General features: G+C 53.8%; 1 protein-coding gene across 3 annotated transcripts in view; it reads right to left on the bottom strand.

Annotated features, from left to right (window-relative positions):
* CACNA1A (calcium voltage-gated channel subunit alpha1 A) overlaps positions 1–20004 on the bottom strand; it is a 289195-nt gene that overhangs the window by 44541 nt on the left and 224650 nt on the right. For all 3 annotated transcript variants that reach the window (XM_036032406.1, XM_036032405.1, XM_036032407.1), the window contains exons 22-27: positions 15612–16075; positions 13953–14088; positions 12277–12406; positions 8320–8379; positions 7425–7531; positions 1082–1093 (exon numbers count right to left, since the gene is read on the bottom strand). In XM_036032406.1, coding sequence (XP_035888299.1) covers positions 1082–1093; positions 7425–7531; positions 8320–8379; positions 12277–12406; positions 13953–14088; positions 15612–16075 — 909 coding nt within the window. The remainder of the gene's footprint in view (positions 1–1081; positions 1094–7424; positions 7532–8319; positions 8380–12276; positions 12407–13952; positions 14089–15611; positions 16076–20004) is intronic.

Raw genomic sequence — 20004 nt, 5'->3', positions numbered from 1 at the left:
TTCCAAACAAAGAGCCCAGCCTGAATGCAACAATGTGCAATGCAACTGTTTCATTCCAGCTGGATTCGCATTTGCAGCTGTGGTTCTGTCTGAGGTTAATAACACTAGTTGTGCCCTGGCTGGTGTAGCTCAGTGGATTGAGCACGAAGGTCCTGGTTGGATTCCCAGTTAGGGCACATGCCTGGGTTGTGGGCCGGGTCCCCAGTAGGGGGCATGCAAGAGGCAACCACATACTGATGTTCCTCTCCCTCTCCTTCTCTCTCCCTCACCCTCTCTCTAAAAATAAATAAATAAATCTAAAAAAAGTAACCCTAGTTGTAAGTGGATGATATAAAGTTTCTTAGCAAAATTTTAGACTGTTTTGGAGGAAAAAATGTCAAGCAACTGGATATCTAAGTGCACGTGGAACTGGCTAAAATCTCGATGTGCTGAATGGTGTTTGGGAACACACTTCCTGGGGTATATCCACTCATCTGAAAATGACTCCATAGCCAACGCGGGGGTCTCTTTCCCAGGAGACACTATGCCCCCTAGAAAGGCTGAGAGATGATCCTCTTACTGGGGCACTGAGGGGAGTGTTTCTGGCAGTTTGGCATCTGAGGGTGCAGGAATAGCTTGATCAAGGTGCTCTGACAGAAAACCACCAGGTTTTGGAAACACTTTGCAGAGTGTAGACACTCCTGGGGGAAGGGTCCTGTCTCCTCTCAGATCCCAAGTCCAGCTGTTTGGACTGTTCACCTTTCTTTCACCAGGGAGGGGGCACTGTCATTCCTCTGGTAACTACCACCCAGGTCAACCACCTTATTGAAATCAGACCTCGGAGAGGTTCTCCCACCCCCTCGGTTCTCTACCAGGAACTGGGCTAATGGTGGTCATGGTGGGAGGCAGTGGCCAAGACCCCTCAGGTGCCTCCTCCTTGGGGAGCAGGCTGAGGGGGGCTCTGGTCACTGCAAGCGACAGAACAGCAAGGACGCAGGGCCATGGAAACAGGCCCAGAACCAACGCAGCTGCACCAGGGCATGGAGAACGAGACAGACGAGAGAGCGAGAGAGAGAGAGAGAGAGAGAGACTGAGACTTTACCGTGTACTGCTCCTGGTGAGGTGGCGTCGGAAGGAGAGACAGATCGTAAGCGGCCTCAGAAGAAAGAACACAGAACACACACATACACGCACACACACCTGGCCACCCCTGCCTCGCCTGTGCACCAGGAGGGGCCGCCTCAGGCTCACGGCTCCGGCTGACGTCCATCCTTCCATCTGGAAGGCCCCCGTCAGTCCCCTGCCCTTGGCGGCCCCTGGCATCGCCCAAGAACACCGAGAAAGGCAAATTTCCAAGTAGCAGGACAGCCGGAAGGTCATCAGTTACCAGTGAAGGTCACTGCCAAGAGCTGGAGAAACAGCTTTTCTCCAGAGGTTCTGGTGCTGGAGGGTTTCAGAGAGCCTTGAAGGCTACGAGCTTTGCGGCTGGGAGTCCTGGGTTTAAACCCCAGCTCTGTTCCTAATTATCATCCTCGTCGGTAAAACAGGCCTTTGGGGCTCTGATGGTCAGTGACCAGGAGTTGTGGTCTTGGTTTCACCCCCTAAGTTATGAAGAAGGGTCGGTGGTGACTCTCAAGAGCCCTCTGAGAAGGTGTGGGTGGGGAAGCTCTGGGACTCAGCCAGTAGGGAAGCCCTGCTGCCAGCAGGTCCTCTGCGGAGCTTCCCACGCGGCACCCCTTTTGAAGTGAGTGCTGTTTTCAAAACCAGAGAATGGCGTAAAAGCTACACGTGCTACCATGGGGTTTTCCGTCCCCTACCCTCTTCCACGAGCTCATTGGTTCTCAAAGCACCTGGGAATTACTGCCTACACAGAATTGTAGGATTCTCCTTGACAGATTATTAAGGGAATCACTCAATGACAGTGATTTTTACTTAACAAGCTGACTTTAAGAGTAATATGTGACTCTTCTAAATGTTTCTGCATCTCCCTGCGGGAAGATGATGCCATTATGCCCATTTTCCTGACGAGGATGTGGAGGCCTAGGAGGGAGATGACCTGCCCGAGGCCACATGAGTGGGAAGCAGCAGACTGAGATTTAAACCCTGGTGTGTATGTCCTGAGCTCCAGTCTTCTCTCCATTTCATTGAACGCAGGAAAAACAATGCCTTCAAGGGGAGGGGGCTGCTTTTGAGAATGGGGATAAAAAATGGGACAGTCTGAGGGCTCCTTCCTTGGCTTCCTGGCAGTTTAGCTCCCGAGCATGCAGGAGTGGCTTGATCAAGGTGCTCCACCAGCTGTGCCGGGCAGCCTTGAAGGAGGAGTGGCAGCACCAGATGGACTCTTGGCAGTGAGGGTAGGACTGTGACCTGCCAGCTGCTGAGAGAGGTCAGTTGGCCGCCCCGATGCATGGGCACAGAGCGTGATGTTATGTGTGATGGCTTGTGAGATGGGGCGTTAACGGTGGTCACATGGACATGGCACATGGTCAGTGGGTGGAGCAGGACACACACACAGATACTCGGGCGAGGTGCAGGAGGGGTGGAAACTGTCGGGAGAGCGTCGGCACATCCCTTGGAGGACCACAGGGATTATTCCTCGTGTCCGAGATGGGGCCACAATCATAGCACCGGAGCAGAATCCTTGCCTCCACCCCAAAAGCTGGAACAGCAAGATTCCTTTCAACAAGGAAGGGAACAGCCTCATGCCCTCTTCCCCTGGATTTCTAGGGCCTGCGGGCCCTCCAGGAACCCAGGCTGGCTGGGCCACCAAGTCCAATCGTGCCGACTTCTGAAAGCCTTCGTGTTCGGAGCTGGGAGACAGGCGGCAGCCCTGAACCTGCCAGCGGAACGTGACGTCATGATCTGTCTGGATCATTGCCCCCAGACCTCAGTTCCCTCATCTACAAAATGGGAACACTAAGAGCTTCCCACACGGGGTTGTCATGAAGACTACATAGATGGAGCCTACATCATTACCACCAAGTCGAGTTTCTCAATTTCAGGGGGAAACTGAGGCACAGAGGGGCTAATGGACTTGCACATGTAGAGAGAAACCGGACAGATTTGCAGGAGCCTTTTTCTAAAACAATGAGGGTAACCCAACACCTGTCAGAGTCCTCAGCATTGTGTATGATGAGACAGACACCCAGAACAGCGAAGCAAGTTAAACGACTAGACAGATAAGAAGCAAAGGGCTGTGGGGCTGGGTGCTCAGGCTGAGATCCTCTGAGCGTACTCTACTCCTACCCAAATGACAGCCACCTGGTAACAAGACAGTAAGCAAGTCCTCGTAGGGAAAGATACCGTCTTGGGTAGAAAAGGTCAGAAACCTGCAAGCAGGGGAGGATTCTAAAGCTTTTCTGTGGTAAAGAGTGGCAGCCTGAGAGCTCCTTCTCTAGCTTCCTGGCAGTCTGCCACTCTGGGCATGCAGGAGCGGCTCGATCAAGGTGCTTGACCAGCTGTGCCGGTCCTGCAGCCCTGACCTGGAGGAGGAGTTGCAGTACCGGATGGGTCCTTGGCAGTGGGGTGGGGAGCGCATGTCTGGGTTGGGGCCTCCAGGTCTGTCCCATCCCCATGCCCATCATAAAAGGTGCTTTTGTTATTGTCAGCTCTTCCAAAGCCCCAGGAGAGTCCCTGGCACTTGAGATTCCACTAGCAATATCTCGTTCCCCCCACTTCCTGTGATATCTCTAAGCCCACTGAGGCTCACAGGATGGCGTTACATCTCTGTCTGGACCCTTTCCTTGTATAGGATTAAAAAAAAATCTAGCCCTGGCTGGCATGGTTCGGTGGATTGAGTGCTGGCCTGCAAACCAAAAGGTCATTAGTTCGATTCCTCATAGGGCACATACCTGGGTTGCAGCCCAGGTCCCCACGTGTGGGTGTACGAGAGGCAACCTATCGCTGTATCTCTCACACATCAGTATTTCTCTCCCTCTTTCTCCCTCCCTTCCCCCCTCTCTAAAAATAAATAAATAAAATCTTTAAAGTAAAAAAAAAACCTAAATAGGGATTTTCAAGGTCATAAACTGGCTGGCTTTATGCCTGGGTGACTTCATGAAGCCAGTTTAAAAGGTTGATTCTACAATGTTGCCAAATTTCTGCAGGCTCATTTAGAATGCTTTTCTATAACTTTATACAGAAAAAGAAAACTCAAAAATTAAAAAAAAGTCTGCTCCCTGTGGCAGATTCTTCTGCAGCAGAGTCATTCTGCTGATCGGTTGTCGATGGAAAAATAACTTTGTTTTTGCAGAGTAGGTGTGCTTAAAGTGGACCCTAATTATGGGTCCAGGGAGCCCAGAAAGAGCTTATTGCAAACCACAGTCAGTCTGGCAAAAGCTCTGTGGTTGAAAGGCTTGTTTCTGAGTCTTTGAAGGTCCCCTTCCCCAAGTCGTGAGGGTCACACTGAGGGATGGAGGTGGGACAGGGCAGCAGGGGCCCCCTCCTCAGAGTTGAAGCGTGTCAGAGATGGGGGGGTGGGGGGGAAGTGCCAAGGGTGAGCTGACCAGACATCACATGGACTCCATTGTATCCACTGGTGGCCACGGAGGGCAGACCCAACACCCAGGGCACAGCTGGCAACAGTGGGGTTGTGTGTGAACTGATGGATGTGACTGACAGGGTCCCCTCCAAGTACCCCTCCCCCCACCATATGAACCCCAGAGCTTCTGGGGCAGAGGTCATCCTGGAGGGTGAGGGTGTGAGGGAGTGTGGGGGGTGCCTGCCTGAGCTGCCCCCACCTGGTCATGAAGACCACGCCCCACTCACAAGAAGGAGGGGCCTAGGTCTCCTGATGTCGGAGCACTTGGTGGGGCATCTGCCTTGTCCAGGCCACACTCAGGTAGGCAGAGGGGGAAGCTCCCATCACCAGAAGATATGGACCAGAGTTGGGGGAGGGAGAGGGAGGAAGAGAGGTGGTGGGGAGGAGAGGGAGGCGGGAGGGACGGATACACACACCAGGTGGGTGGAATGGACAAAGAGAAACAGACAGAAAGTGAAAACAGAGAGGAAGACATAGAGAGTAAGGAGAAAGAAAAAGAAAAAGAGGGAAAGGAAGGGAGGGTGGGAGAGAGAAGGGGGGAAGAAAAAAATAGAAAGAGAAAGCAGTAAACATAGAGAAAAGAGAAAATGGGAGGAATGGAGAAAAAGGAGTAAAAAGGAGAGGAGACACAAAGAGAGAGAGAGGGAGGGAACCAGAGAGAAGGAGAGAAAAAGCAAGAGAGGGAACCAGAGAGAGAGAGAGAGAGAGAGAGAGAGAACAGGAGAAAAACGGGGAGAGAAAGGACGAGAGAAACAGGACTGGGGAGGGGATCTGAGAAGGAGTCACTCCAGGCTGAGGGCAGTGAAATGTTTGGCTCCTCCCAATGTAAACACCTGGGCCCTGCCCTGCGGGAGCAGCTCAAACAGCTGAGGGAGGGAGGGAGGGAGGGGTGTATTTCACTGCACTCTCACATGCCCCATGTGTTATCTTTAAAATCTTTTTTTCCTGAAGAAACTGGTACTAAGTTGATGGGAAACGAGGTGTATCTGGCTTGTATTTTATATTTCTCAAATGAGGTTGGATGTTTTTTCATTTTTATTACTTATCAGCATTCTGTGAAATTTGTTTGAATCTTCACTCATTTTTATCCAGCGAGGGTCAATGGTTCTTACTGATCTGTAGTGGCTTTTTCTGTATTAAGGCCCCTGACTTCTTGTCTTATTTGTGCTAATTCTCCTAACTGCTGTGCATTTTACTTTACTTTTATTATTATTATTTTCATCTACAGAACATCTTAGTGACAGTGTAGCCAAACCTTGATTTTTAAAACAATCTCTTCCATTGCTCTAATACTCAAATAAATAATTACTTAAAAAAAAAGAGGAAGGGCCCTGACCCCCGTGGCTCAGTTTGGTTGAGCATTGTCCTGCAAACCAAAAGGTCGCTGGTTCGATTCCTGGTCAGGGCACATGCCTGGGTTGTGGGTTTGATCCTCAGTTGGGGGTGTGTGAGAGGCAACCAACTGATGTTTTTCTCCCTCCCTTCCCCTCTATCTACAAGTAAAGAAATAAAATCTAGGCCCTGGCTGGCATAGCTCAGTGGATTGAGCACGGGCTGGGAACCAAAGTGTCCCAGGTTCGATTCCCAGTCAGGGTACATTCCTGGGTTGCAGGCCATAACCCCCAGCAACTGCACATTGATGTTTCTCTCTCTCTCTCTCTCCCCCTCCCTTCCCTCTCTAAAAAAAATAAATGAATAAAATCTTTTTTAAAAATTATAAAAAAATAAATAAAAAAAGAAATAAAATCTTTGAAAAAGGGGAAGGGAGAGGAGGGAGAAAGGAAAGGAGTGAGTGTAGAAAGAAAGAGCAGAGGGAGAAAGATGGGGAGAAAGTAGAGATACAGAAAAAGGGGGTGGGGAGGTTTGGCCAGAGTCAGGATATGATCGCCTTCCACACCCTCACGGCACCTCTGCACCAGCTCAGAGGCTTCCACAACTCTGGGAATTTCTTGCTCTGAGAACGCAACTTGACCTCATTGCATTCCCAGGGAAGAATCTGAGAGTGGCCCACTTGAGTCCTCAAACTGGAAATGGGCCATCACTTTGGCCCTCATGACAAACCTAGCCCTCATTTTTAGCCAGGAGGCCATTCAAGACCCCCCTGCAGACCTGCTGAGAAGGGAGCCAGGAGCCAGGGCACAGCAGGAGCCCCTGACTCGTCGCTGTAGGGGTGACAGATGTCAGCTGTAGGGGCGACAGAGGTCACAGGGCCTCAGAGACTCTCCTTTCTGGGAATGCGCCGCTGCCACTGTGATGCGCACAGACGGGACCCCGAAAAGATTTGTTTCTGGATTAGGGGCTGATTAGGTCTTTTCATCCTGACCCAAACGCCTACAACTTGAGGAATTCATGCTGTTTGTTACCAGGGCCTTAGGAGCTAATGGCTACTCAGCCCTTGGGTGCCACCTTGGAGTTGCCTGGAGACGCATGGCCCTTTCCCTAGGCCCCGTGTCCTAGGATGATCAGGAGAAGCAAGAGACACACAAGGGAAGTCACCAAGTCTACAATGATGGGGCCGCCAGGCACGGGGTGGGGGTCCGAATTCTCATGCACGCTTGCCTCCTGATTGTCTTTTTAGGGGCTCCCCAAAGAGACAGTGGTTTGGGTGGAGCTTACAGAGCAGAAGGAACATGAAATGTCCTGGCAGGCCTAGTCTACAGAAAGCAGCACAGCGAGGGGCCATGACGTGAGGAGGCAGAAGGTGGGGTCCCTCCTCCTTCTTCCTCCACGGTGAACGTCATGCAAAAGCCAATCGAAGCTCTTCCCAGTGGCATGCGATGCCCACCACCCCAGAGCACGCTCCCCATCTCCCCACCATGGGAATACATCCCCTGACCGTTCAACGGCTGGCCCCAGGCTGGGGAAGGGGACTGAAGGGGCAGGTGGAGGCCTCGAGAAGACTTACGTGAAGGCAAAGGCCACCAGGGCCCCACTGACCACTATGAAGTCAAGAATGTTCCACAGGTCGCGGAAGTAGGCGCCCTGGTGCAGGACGAGCCCCAGGTCAATCATCTGCGGGGTGGAAGAGACAGAGCTCAGGTCCCTCAGCCCTGCCCTGGGGGGCGGCCCCACCCTCTAGCCTCTGAAGCAGGGGCGACAGGAAGGGGCATGGGCACCAGTGGGATCACTTCATCCTGCAGGGATGGGGCAGAGGCCCGAGGACTTGGGGGACAGTGAGGAGCCCTCACCCAGTAAAAGCTGGCCCCTCTCCATCTCATCAAAGGTAGCTCTGGCTTGCTGGTTCTTAGGCCCAAACCTTGGGGTCCCTTTTGTCTCCTTTTTGTCTTACACCCCACATTGGGTCCACCAGCAATTCTTGTTGGTTCTGCCTTCCACATCTTCCAAAAATCTACCTACTTCTTGCCACCTTATCTGCTACCACCCTGGTCTGGAAGGCCAGCGCAATCATCTGTTGCTCGTTCTCTTGGCTCCTGCCCACCCTCCCTCCTCTGCTCTGAACCCTCCATGGCTTCCATCCACTCTGACCTTTCCCTCCAAGTCTGTCTTCTCTACAGACATCAGAGGGCGCCTGTGAGCACGTGAGTCCAGTCATGACCCTCTGCTCTGAACCTTCTATGGCTCCCACTCGCCCAGGGTAAAAGCTAAAGGCCTCCTTGTGGCCACCAAACCCCTGTATGACCTGTCCCTGTCACCTCCCTGCCCTCATTTTCTCCAATCTCCTTGTTCAGTCTTTCCAATCACGCTGGCCTCCGTGCTGCTCTGCAAACACACCAAGCATTTCTAATGCCCTCCTGTGCCAGGGTGCCGTTCTTGAGGGCACAGAATCCCCTGGCACTCACCTTGATCACCATCTCAAAGGTAAAGACGCCTGTAAAAACGTAGTCAAAATATCGCAGCACCTGCAGGGAATAAGAGCGGGGGGGCAGTGTGTCATTGGCTTGCTCCAGCACAGCCCATATGAACCCAGAGATGGACCACTGGGGTGTGTGGCCCTCAGCAAAGTCCCCAGTGAGAAGAGTCTCCACCCAGAGGAAGCACCTCAGCTGCCCCCACACGGTTGGGCAGGGCAAGTTCTGCCCAGTGGCCCCTCCCACCTTGTCTCTCCGTCTAGATTTGTATGTTATAAAAGAAACCATCCAGCAGATGGCAGCAAAGTCCTACAAAAATCACTCTGTTAGACTGGTTTGCTTACCAAAGGGAAGGGAGCCTTTTTTATTTGCCGAGGCCAGGTGGTTTCTGCCTGGAGAAACAATGTCCTGCAGCCTAGGCCCTCTCCAGGCCACACCATGATACGTCTCTGGTGTGACACTGTTGTGAGGATGTAACTGGGTAGGCGCAGTGGCTAGCACGTGGTTAAGCGCAAGGGGGTGGGGACCTTCATCAGATTCTGGTTCGAGTAAGGGCTGGTAATTACAGAGCACCACCACCAGAGGGTGACTGAGCACCCCTGGCCAGGTCAGAGACCTTCTCTGCTCAGAACCCTCCGTGGCCTCCACCTCACTCCAGGTAGAAAGCAAAGTCCTCCCCACGGCCCCCTGCACAATCTGCCTGGTCACCTCCCTGTCCTCACCTTCTCCCACTCTCCCCCTCACTGGCTCAGACCCTGCTATCTTGGATGTTCTCACCTCAGGGCCTTTGCACAGCCTGTTCCCTCTGTCTGAAATGCTCTTCTCCACGTCCCACCAGGCTCCCTCTCCCTCCTCCGTTGTAGCTTGGTTCAAATGTCACTTTCTCAGTGAGGCCCCTCTGAACACCTGTTTAAAATGCCACTTCCTGGCACTTGTGATCTTCCTTACCTAGTCTCCCCTCCACCACCCACTCCCACTTACCATTTCCTGACAAACCCCTTGCTACAGTTATTAATAATCTCATTGTCCATCTTCCCCACCCCAGAGTCAGCCCCTTGAGAGCAGGAATGTTTGTCTGTCCCCGTGGTACCTCCCACTCCTAGTATAGGGCCAGACGTATAGTATGTGCCCAAGACCTCTTTTCTGAATGAATATATGAATAGCCAGAGCTATACTGGCTCCTTCAGGAGCTGGCCTATGTGATCTGTGGGGTCACAACTCATATTCCCATTACGTGTGGTGCATGAAGGGATGTTAGGGACCAGCGTGGCCAGGGACTGACTTTGTGGAGCAGGCAGCAGGCACGAGGGGCTGGGAGGACCTGGGTAGGCTGAGGAGACGGTGGAGGGAGAGCATTTCAGGTGTGCGGAGCAGAGGGGACAGCATGGCCAAAGGCCTGGTGCTCTGTGAGCTCTGGAAGGCAGGGACCATCTCATACCCTATCAATCCCTGATGTTTACTCCGTGCCTCGTGCATAGTAGTTGCTCATTAAATAACCACCAAACAAAGCAATGAATAGAATGGAGGAAGGGAGGAAGAAGGAAAGAAAGGAGTGGGGGATGGGCAGGCCAGGTGGACAGGCGAATCCAATTCTGGAGAGCCGAGGAAATTGGGTAAGAAGAAATGAAGAGTCCAATCGATCAGATTCAAACATATCTCATTCTTATATCCTTTTGACCTATGTAAATAGCATTTTTTTTCTGGCTCAGTCTAATACAAAAAGTTTCCCAGTCTCGTTTATCACAGGGGTAATGTAAATCAAAGTCCCTATGAGATTCCATTCCACTGGGTCAGCCAAGTGAAAGGGCTGCCAGGACTAAGAGCTGACCAGACTGGGGAGTGGGAGAAGAACCTAAAAACTCCATTTCTGGGTTTACCCTGGGGAAGGTCTGCCACGTGCCCCAGAGACATGGCAGGGATGGGGGGAGCTGATGGCATTCTATAGTAGAGACGCTCCAAGCGCTCGTCAACAGGCGATGGGTGACTGGATCCTGCCACACGGGGGAATATTCAACGGCAATGGAAGAGCAGGGCCGCCCCTACCCACGGCCACACATGCTCGGCTGACGGCAGCTGCAGTGCTGGGGGGCAGACGCATTAGTGTTTATTGCTAGAAATGGGCACAGATAAAACCTAGTGTTTAAGGATGCAGGTGCAGGTGGGAAAACCAGGGGAGCTAAGAAATGCTCCTTCCAGAAGCGGCGTCATGGCTGCCTCTAGAGTAGGGTTTTTCAGGCTTGTCACTGTTGACCTTTGGGGTGGGCTCGCTCGCTGCAGGGAGCCGCTCTGGGCACTGTGAGGCAATGAGCAGCGTCCCAGGCCCTCCCACCTGGCCCACATCATGGCAGTCAAACGGCTCCAGGTGTGGTCCCCAATTGTGAACCCCCTCCAGAGGGAAGAAGCGGGGTGACTGAGTCACAGTGCCAGAGGTCGGGGCGGTTCTGTGTGACTTCCTGCCCCAGTGGTGGTTACACCACCACGGGTGGGCGTGTGTACTTTAAAATCCTTGATAAATGGATCACATGTGTTCTAGGCACTTTTCTGAGGCCCCACTCTACTTTAGCTAATAGACAAAAACTCTGGGAGGGGTCCCTAAGCATCAGACAGCAGTATGGGGCCATCGTGTTCTTGACAAGGGGAGGAGGGCTTTGAGGGGAGAAGTTCAACTGTGAGATGGAGTAGGGAGCAGAGGCTTTGCAGAACACCCCGTGGGGGCTGCTGGGAGCCCTGTCTGGGTTCCTAAAACCCTGGGGGCACCCCCCTGCTCCCCACACCTATCCCTCCCCTGCAGAGGACAGAACCTTGGGTTCTGGTCTCCTAGAGGAGGCAGAGACTTGGCTGAGTCCTCTTGAAACTGCCCCCCCACCTGGGCCTGGGTCCTGAGGTCCCTGGGGACCTGGGCAGGTAACTGAGCGTAGCCTCAGCCCTGCTCTGGAGCTGGTTTCCTTCAGAAGCCATGTTCTAATTATTTCCTTTCATTTTGCTTCCCCCACCCCCCGGCCGGCTGCAGGGTCCCCAGGAGGCCTGCCAGGCCTGCACAGGAAGGGAAAGTGCAAGGTAAGCCACCAACAGGAGGCACTGAGTTATGGGGCCTGCAGCCTCGCCAGGCTCCTAACCTACTTAGTGAGGGCGGCGGGGCCTCACCCCCAGTGGAAAATGTGCCTTTGGCACTGGGCAGGGGGAGCACCGCCAGTCCAGCCTCTGCCATACCTTTGCCTGCTAGTGCCTCAGTTTCCCCCTCAATCACTGGCACACACTCATTTCTGTTTATCAGACTTCCAGGGGGGCCAGATGCAGAGTGGGTGCTCAATGAGTGGAGATGATTGAAAAGCTCAGTGGGACCTCTAGGGGAGGTCAGATTGGAATTCTGCTGTGTGACCCTAGACCAGTCACCCGGCCTCCCGGAGTCTCAGTTTCCCCAACTATCCAACACAGGTACTTGGGAATGCTTGCATGCCCTATGCCCCCGGGAAGCACCTGGAACACAGCAAGTGCTCAGTTCACAGGGGCTGAGACCTGGACCCCTGAAGGGAGAGCTTTTTAGCTTTCCAAAAGCTGAAAGTTTAGGCTGTGTTTCTGAGTGCAAATAATCCTCTCAAACCCCATGTCAGAATGGAAGAGTCTGCTTGGTGAGACCTGGCTGCCTATGGGTTGCCTGTGGAGCACCCCCTGCCCCAGTACCTGGCACGTTCCATGCAGGGAAAGCACAACTCCACATCCCTCAGCCTCACTGCCCCCACCAGCGACCCTAGCAACTCTCGGCCCTCGCCACGCTGGGCCACTGTTGCTTCTCCAGGCGCACAGAGCCACCGCCTCTTCCAAGAACACCCCTGAAGAATTGGAGTTTCCCCTCATGACCGGCATCCCTTCCACCGTGGCTACCAGCTTGTGGGTGCCAGAGAGTACGGCCTGAGACAGCGCAGGGTGGGGAGGCGGGGCCAGACTCACGTTGTTCCGTGGGGCGTTGGGCTGTACGGGGTCCTCGGCCGCCAGGGCGATGCTGCTCATGGCGATGACCATGAGGATGCACATCTCAAAGTAGCGCAGGTTCAGAATGTAATGGCACAGGCGGCGAAGGCTGTGGGGGCAGATGGGAGTGCAGAGGTCCACTCAGACTGCGGGCTCGCAAGCCCTTTCCTTCTGTCGCCCCCTGGTGTCAGCTAACGCTACCTGAGATCTCTCACTCCCAAAGTCCCACACCCAATAAACTATCAACCTCCTACACCCCGGGCTTCACAAGGAGGCAGGGCGGCCCTCAGCTAGGGGAGATACTACCATGTCCTGTCTCTAAGTTCTTATCACTCCCAAGCAACTGTCTCGGAACATCTGATTCCCAGGCTGGATTGAAGAAAGATTGTCCCTGATGCAGTAGGAGATGAAAAGATTTTTCATGCATAAAATGTCCGATGCTCAGACCAAACTGGGAAACTCTGGGTGAAGTGGGCTGGTTTAAAAGAAGATGAGCTGAGGGACCACAGGCAGCTCGCTCACCCGCTCTGTGCTCTGGCCTCTAAGTGGCTGTGACAACAGGGCCTCACTCACCAGAACCTGGAAACCAGAGTGACTGGGACAGGCTCCAGAAAGTGCGTTACTTAAACTACGAATCGCAAGCTTTATCAGAGCCTTCAGTATGTAGTGGGATACGCTTAAGTGCAATCCTGTCTAAGTGGAGCGGACCGTAGCCAACGCGTCACAGGCCGTAGGAATGGCAGCAGGAGGGGCGATTAAGAACAGGGACTCGGGAGTCAGGCTGTCTCTGGGCTGCCCCACTTGCTTGCTGTGCGACTTTGGGCAGGTGACTTCACCTCTCTGGGCCTCAGTTTCTTCATTTGCTAAATGGGACTAAGCACAGTACCAATCCCATAGGATTATTAAGAGAATTTTTAAAAAACGTGTAAAGCACTCAGAACCATGCCAGGCACAAAGTAAAGGACACGTAAGTATTGTGCTTCTCCAGTAAGACAGGTGATGCCAACTGAATACAAAATAAAAAAGTATACTCCTAGGGTGAGTCCCGAAGAGGCAGGTTAGAGAAAGCAGTGGCCCCCAACCCCACCCCAGCCCCGGTTATTTCACATGATTCTTCTTTGTTGAGAAGTGTTTTGAGGGACCAGAGGTTCAAGAACAACCCTTGGGAAGAATGTGACCCTAAAATGATGCTGAACCACCCTGACCTACACGTGATAAACTTCTCTCCCAAACAACCTGTCCCCCTCGAGGATGCCCAAGGCAGTGGACCTCAGAGCACCCCTGGCCCGAGTCCAGAGCCTCGTGAGCGGAGGCTCGGGATGCAGTTCAGGCGTCAGAGCTGCCCGCCCGGCCACTCAGCTGCGGGCTGTGCCCGGGCGGCCCTGGCTAAGGGGCGCTTCTCACATCACAGACACCTCGGTTGTGGGTGTTCATGACAATGGTTTTCTAGCTGATGGCAGGAGTGGGTCTTTGCCAACAAAATCAGTGCTTTATGACATTTCTATCTTATGTTCTTTAAGAAAAGGGTGTCATTTAGAAATTTGCTCAACGGTCCCTTATGGACTAGAGTGGTCTTGGAGGTCGCTCGCCCCCATCGCCCTCTGTCTGGTCTGCTCTGGCCTGGCTCCCGCTGCCCCAGCCGGGGTCATACTCACGGGTTGGTCGTGGAGAGGATAAACATGGAACTGTAGGGGGGCATGGGCTTGGGGCCGTCTTCCCCGGGGTCATCTTCCTCCTCCTTCTTCTCTTCCTCCTTTTTTGGCAGTGGGTCTGGGTTGGCGTTTTTGTTCACTGTTGGGACAAGAACCAACACAGGGCTCCCGCCACAATTTCCCACAAGCCTCTGGGCTCCTGTTCACTCCCCAGGACACGAAGCAGGCGACACGGATAAAGTGCATACTGTGTGCCAGGCACTGTTATGCTGTTGAATCCTCACATCACCCTATGAGGTTGGTACTTTATGGTCCCCATTCTACAGATAAGAAAATGGAGGCACAGAGAGGTGAAGTGACTTGCCTAAGGTCACACAGCTGGGGTGCGGCAGAGCTGGGATTTGAGTGCGGACAGCCTGGCCCCAGAGTGCTGGTTCTCAACTACTGTATGGCTTTCAGTCTGGTGGGATGCTCACAGGATATAACACAGACCTGCCCCCATCTTATGATGATCTTCATGCTGTCACTTGGGGGCAGGCAGGGTGGGTCCCAATAACCCCACCTCTCAGGTGAGGATACTGAGCTCGCCCACCTTCAGACTGAAGGGTCTGCCCCCATTAATGCCCCTGCCCTGCCCAGGGTGAGGAGCCACCACCCTCCCAGCACAGATTCTGCAGCTTTCCTTTGCTATGTGTCTGTGGGCAGGCCGAGCCTCTCTGAGCCTTAGTTTTTCCATCTGTAAAGTGGGAACAACGACAAGATCCACATTGTGGACTGCGCCGAGCATTTAGAAGACAAACTCACAGAAGTCTCTTGCATGGAAGTGACACTAGAGGCACCGGACTATTATCCTCTCAGCACTTAACAAGCTTGCTGGGTCCCGTCCAAATCCCTAGTGCTTCTCTGGGCCTGCTCTCAGGTGGGGCATGGAGTGAGGGGCAGGGGCTGCCAGCCCCCCAGGGCCTAGGCCTGCGCTGTGCGACAGGGAGCTGTGGCCAGTCCCCATGGTGCCGGGCGGCGAGCACAGAATGCACACAGATACTAAAGTCTGAGTGTGACAGAAAGAATGTCAAATAGCTGGTTAATGATTTTTAAAATACTGATTACATGTTGAACTGCTAACATTTTAGATATAAATAATATTTTGGGTTAAATATAATGTATTGTTAGTTTATTTTACCTGTTTCTTTTTTATTTTTCATTCGTGCCTTTCCCTCCTTCCTTCCCTTCCCTCTCTGTCCCTTCCTCTTTCCTTCCGTCCTCCTTTCTGTCATTCTGTCCTGTAATATGGCCATGTGTGTGGCGTGTGGCGCACTTCCTGCAGACAATGCTGGCTTAGAGAATCATCTGCCTTCCCCAAATTTCCATCAGAAGAATCGCGGCTCCTCAAATATGGTGACTTCTGTCTCTCCTGTGGGGACTCTGGAGGCAGGAACCATCGCTGGCCCTGTTGAGTGTGTATGGGCCAGCCACTGTATGCATATTATCTCATTTAACGCTCCCAGCAGATCTGCGGGGCAGAAACTACATCGATGCCCATTTTCCAGAGGAAGAAAGTGGGGCCAGAGAGGTGGGGTCATTGTCCAGGGCCACCCGGCTGAGCCTCCAGGGACTGAGCCCAGGGATACTGAGTCCTGCCTCGCCACGGGGAGGGGGTCTCACCTTGGACTACAGTGTGGTTGAGCGGGGGTGGGCAGGCTGGGGGGATGTCCACCGCAGTGTGGTCGGGTTTCCTGGCAGTCTTAGCTGAGTTGGCCTGGGTGCTGCTGGGGTTAGTGACGATAAGGCTGTTCTCTGGGGTCTTGGAGGGGCCGGGGTTGGATGGGTTCCCCGGGTTGTTGGGCACCCGGCGACTGGCGGTGTTCTGGGGGTTGGTGGCCGTGGCAGACGGGGCCGTCGTGGGGCCGGGGTTGGTGCTGTTCCCCATCTTGGCTGGGCTCTGGGGCAGGCAGGCGTGGCCAAGGCTGTCGTGCGGATTGGCCGACTCTGCGGTGGCCAGCTTGTTGTTCTTCATGTTGTCAATGTCCTCAGCCAGCGGCGGGTCTTGGCGGCCCAGGTCCTGCTGGATTGGCCGGGTGGTCGACAGGTTGGGGCCCGACACGGGGACCCCAGAGCCCTGGGTGTCTCTGCGGAAGGCAGGCCAATGGGAAAGAACCCGTAATTGAGTTAGAATAACAGAGCGAACATATCTGGATCCTGCCCAAGACACCCTCATTCAAGGGTGCAGCTTGGACATCGAGGGGCCGTGTCCCAGAGCTCCCCAGTGCCTGGCACTGAGACTCCTGGACCCATGCAGGCGAACAAGCCCGCCTCCCCAGACTTCGGTGTGCTGTTGCTCCTCCCTGAGCGGCTGTCTCCCGGGCACGAGGAGTCAGAAGGGAAAAGCGCTTCCTGCCAGGCCTGCATCCGCCCAACCCTAGACTCCCAGCCAGACCTGCCTGCAAGTCCCTATCCACTCCCAGCCAGCACTGGGTACACAGTGTTTCCAGGAGCAGCGAAGCCAGACACGGGGACACCATTTCTTTTTTGTAGAGAAACAATTAAAAAAACCCTCATCTGAGGATATGTTCATTGATTTTAGAAGGAGGGGGTGGAGAGAGAAATGTCGATTGGTTGCCTCCCACAGGAGCCCCGACCAGGGATCGAACCCACAATCCTTTGGTGTAGGGGACAAGCTCCAGCCAGCTGAGCCGCCAGCCAGGGCAGGAAACGCCATCTCTTTCGGGGCGGGGGGGTTGCCTCGTGGCTTTAAATGCCTGCAGTGTGTATGTATGTTTCCTCCCAACATTCCACTTAGGGGAAGCAGGCAGTACACTGTAAACATATTACAAAATAACAAAAAAGTGATAACAACAGACACTTCAGCAACACAAACTCCCAGGTGCCGCTCTAAGCACTTGACTTGTAATAAGCCCTTCCTCCTTAGCCCTGAGAGGAACAATTACTAGCACTCTTTCACAGACAAGACTGAAGCTCAGAGAGGTTAAGTCTCTTGCCCAAGGCAACAGATCTAGTAAATGAACGAGATAATTTCTCACTTGGCTCCAAATGGGGTGGGCAAAGCACTGAGGCAGAGGGAAGAGCCACCCCGAGGTGGGGCCAAGCTGGCTGTTTCAGGAGGCTGGTGTGGCTGCAGGTGGGCAGTCAGGGGATGAGATGAGTGCCAGGAAAATGCCTGGCCACTTCCTGTCCAATGCTAAATGAACGTCCCCATTTCTCAAACGAGGATACTGAGGCCTGGAAGTCCCACAGGTCCAGGCCTCCCCTCAGTCCGTGCCTCCTCCCACCTGCATGAGCACCCACAGCTCAGCCAAGAGTCTCAGGAGCCGTGGTCCCGGTGAGGGTGGCTGGGGTCTGGCACCCATCGGGTGCTCTGCTCCCCTACGCATGGATCCAGGTGCACCCAGCTCCCTGGCGGCCACCTCCCCCAGGGCCTGGCTGCTGAGCGATCTGCTTGCCTGCACTGGCCCTGGCAAAGTCTGTTTCTTGGAAAAAAAAGGGCCTCTGTTGTTTAATCTCAGTGACGCCCCTCTCCAGTGGGCTCTGTAGTCTAAGACCCGACAGCACTGAGGTTGCACCCATTCATTCCGTGCCCAGTGAGATGCACTGGCAGGACCTGAAGATCCCGGGCGGCACAGGTTCTGTTCCCCAGGCCCAACCCGGAAGCCTAAACATATCTGACACTTAAAAATAAAAAAAAACTGGCCTCCCTGAAGGGCCTCCCACCGGCTCAGCCACCAGCACCATCGCCCTCGTTTTGTTTTTGTATTTTAACTTGCAAAAGGCCGTGGTGGTGGTTAGTGAGCAGAAGACAGACCAGGTATTTTATTTTCAAACTTGTCTTTCTGAGGCTGCACAGGAAGAGGGGCAGGCCCAGGAGAATTTCTCACTTCTCCGGCACGTGAGCAGGTTGACACCTGGATGAAGTCTCATCAGTGCCACTTAGTAACTGTGTGACCCTCTGTGGTTGGAATATCCTCTCTGAGCCCAGGCCCCTCATATTTAAATTGGGGATAATGGTGGGAGAGCCTTCCCTGTAACTTGGAGATGAGAGTGAAGACCCTGAGGCCAATGTGCGCCATAACCACGGGCGAGTTAGCGTGTTTCTCACCCGGAACACGGGCACGGGAAACTCACCGAGTCACAGTGAGGAGTGCATGTGCGAGGAGCTGAGGGCTGGGGCTGCTCCCAGGCCTTGGCACACAGGCGAGTTTGCCCTGACGGTTTTAGAACCTGCTTGAGACCAGTGATCCTTGGTTCCTCCCAATTTCTCTCTTTCAGACCAAGAATGTCTATCCTGTGCCTACCTGGATGTATTTTGGAAGCAGAACACTTGTTTTCTAGTTTCCAGGTTCACAGATGGAGGGGAACTTGAGACTTTTCGGGATACCAGGATGGGGAGAACGTACTTCACGCATGGGATGGACGTGGGGCTGGACGCAGTGGGCTGTATGGCGGCCCCTCAAGCGATGGCGCCCATCTGGAACTTGTGAGTGACCTTTTTGGCAAAAAGGTCTTTGCACATAGAATTAAGTTAGGATCATGAGATGAGCTGGTCCTGGCTGGGGGCCTAAATCCAATGACCAGTGTCTTGAGGAGAGGAGCGCAGAGGTGCGGAGAGCAGAAGGCCCCAGAAAACGGGGGTGGGGCCTGGAGTGATGCGCCTCTCAGCGCAGGCGCAGAACCGCACTAGCTGAGCCCTGAGCCACGCCAGTGCGCTGGGCGGCGGGTGTTACCTCGTGGTGGGTGTCACCGCACGGTGTGGACTAAATGGATACGCTTGGATCCACAAACGGGCTCCTACTTCTAACCCACTGCTGGTGCTTTGTAGATGGTGTCCATCAGATGAAGATCTGGCTGGGAATATTCCCTCATTTCTCTATGTTTAAAAATAGATACCCCTATTATAAAGCAGGCTGAGAGTTAAGTTATCCTTTCACAGAGAATCAGAGCCCTGTGGCCACCATCCAGAGAGGATGGACTAACAAACACAGTGGAATGAGGGCGCACAGCCTACGCGTGGGACCAGGAGCCCCTGTGCAGACGGAGAAGGGCCTGCGGGCCTTTGCTTTGTCTTGTTTCTGCTTCCTCTGCTGGCGCTGTGTGCCGTGGAGTTTTAACAAGCTCAGCCCTCAGCGGCCTAATATCAACCTCCCCGAGGTTTCATTTCCAAATGTTTCCAAGGAGAACCTAAAAGGGGCAGAAGACTCTGAAGTCAGGCCCCTTTCCCCTCCCCTCTTGGGGGTTTGCCTTCATCTGCCCTGAATAGGCGGCTGGTTGCATAATGCCCGTCCTGCACCGCATCCGTCTGCCAGCCGACCGCGTCAGCGTCCCTCTGCAGAGGGCTGTGGGCAGCCTGCCTGGGGCGTTCTCAGGTGCCTGGACCCAGAGGGGATCTTGCTTCCTTGAGCCCCCTCTGTTATGAAGACCTGCATGCATTTCCTTATTTAATCTCCACAACAATCACCACTGGAGGTGGTGTTAGGATCAAGCCCATTTTAGAGATGAGGAAACAGAGGCTCAGAGAAGCAAAGGCTTTGCCCAGTATTACCCAGCTGGTAAAGGGCTGAACTGGACTCTGGGCCTAGAGATTTTAAGGTACAGTGCCACCCAGTATAGAAAATGGGGGTGATAGGTAATTTGGGGTGCATGGAATGGGGTTGAAGGGACTGGTGAAGGGACTGGCTAAGGCCCTGTGGGGGTGCTGCAAGGTTCAGGGTGTTAAAGGATAAAGAGCTCCCCTACTTCCCCATGCAGGACAAACCGTGAGGCTCAGGAGTCTAGTAACTCGCTTCTCGCTCCTTTTGGGCAGTGGGGGTGGTGAGAGCAGGTGGGGCTGAGGTGCCGAGAGCTGATATGTTAACTCTGGGGGTGGAGGTGGCAGGTCTCAGCAGAGCCCCTGCGCTCAGTCAGCCTAGAAGAGTCCTCCCACAGCCTGGCCGCTGTTGGCGGGGTGTGGACACTGGGACCCAGGTTTTCCCCGGGAGTCAGGAAAAGCTCCATCCTTACTCTGGGTGAGCCAGTGAGAGCGTTAGGGGAGGGGGCACCTGCAGCT

The sequence above is a fragment of the Phyllostomus discolor genome, chromosome 8 (assembly GCF_004126475.2).
Source record: "Phyllostomus discolor isolate MPI-MPIP mPhyDis1 chromosome 8, mPhyDis1.pri.v3, whole genome shotgun sequence".
In the NCBI taxonomy this organism is placed as follows: domain Eukaryota; kingdom Metazoa; phylum Chordata; class Mammalia; order Chiroptera; family Phyllostomidae; genus Phyllostomus; species Phyllostomus discolor.
Note: the sequence above shows the minus strand (reverse complement) of the source record. Positions and strands in the feature narration are given on the sequence as shown.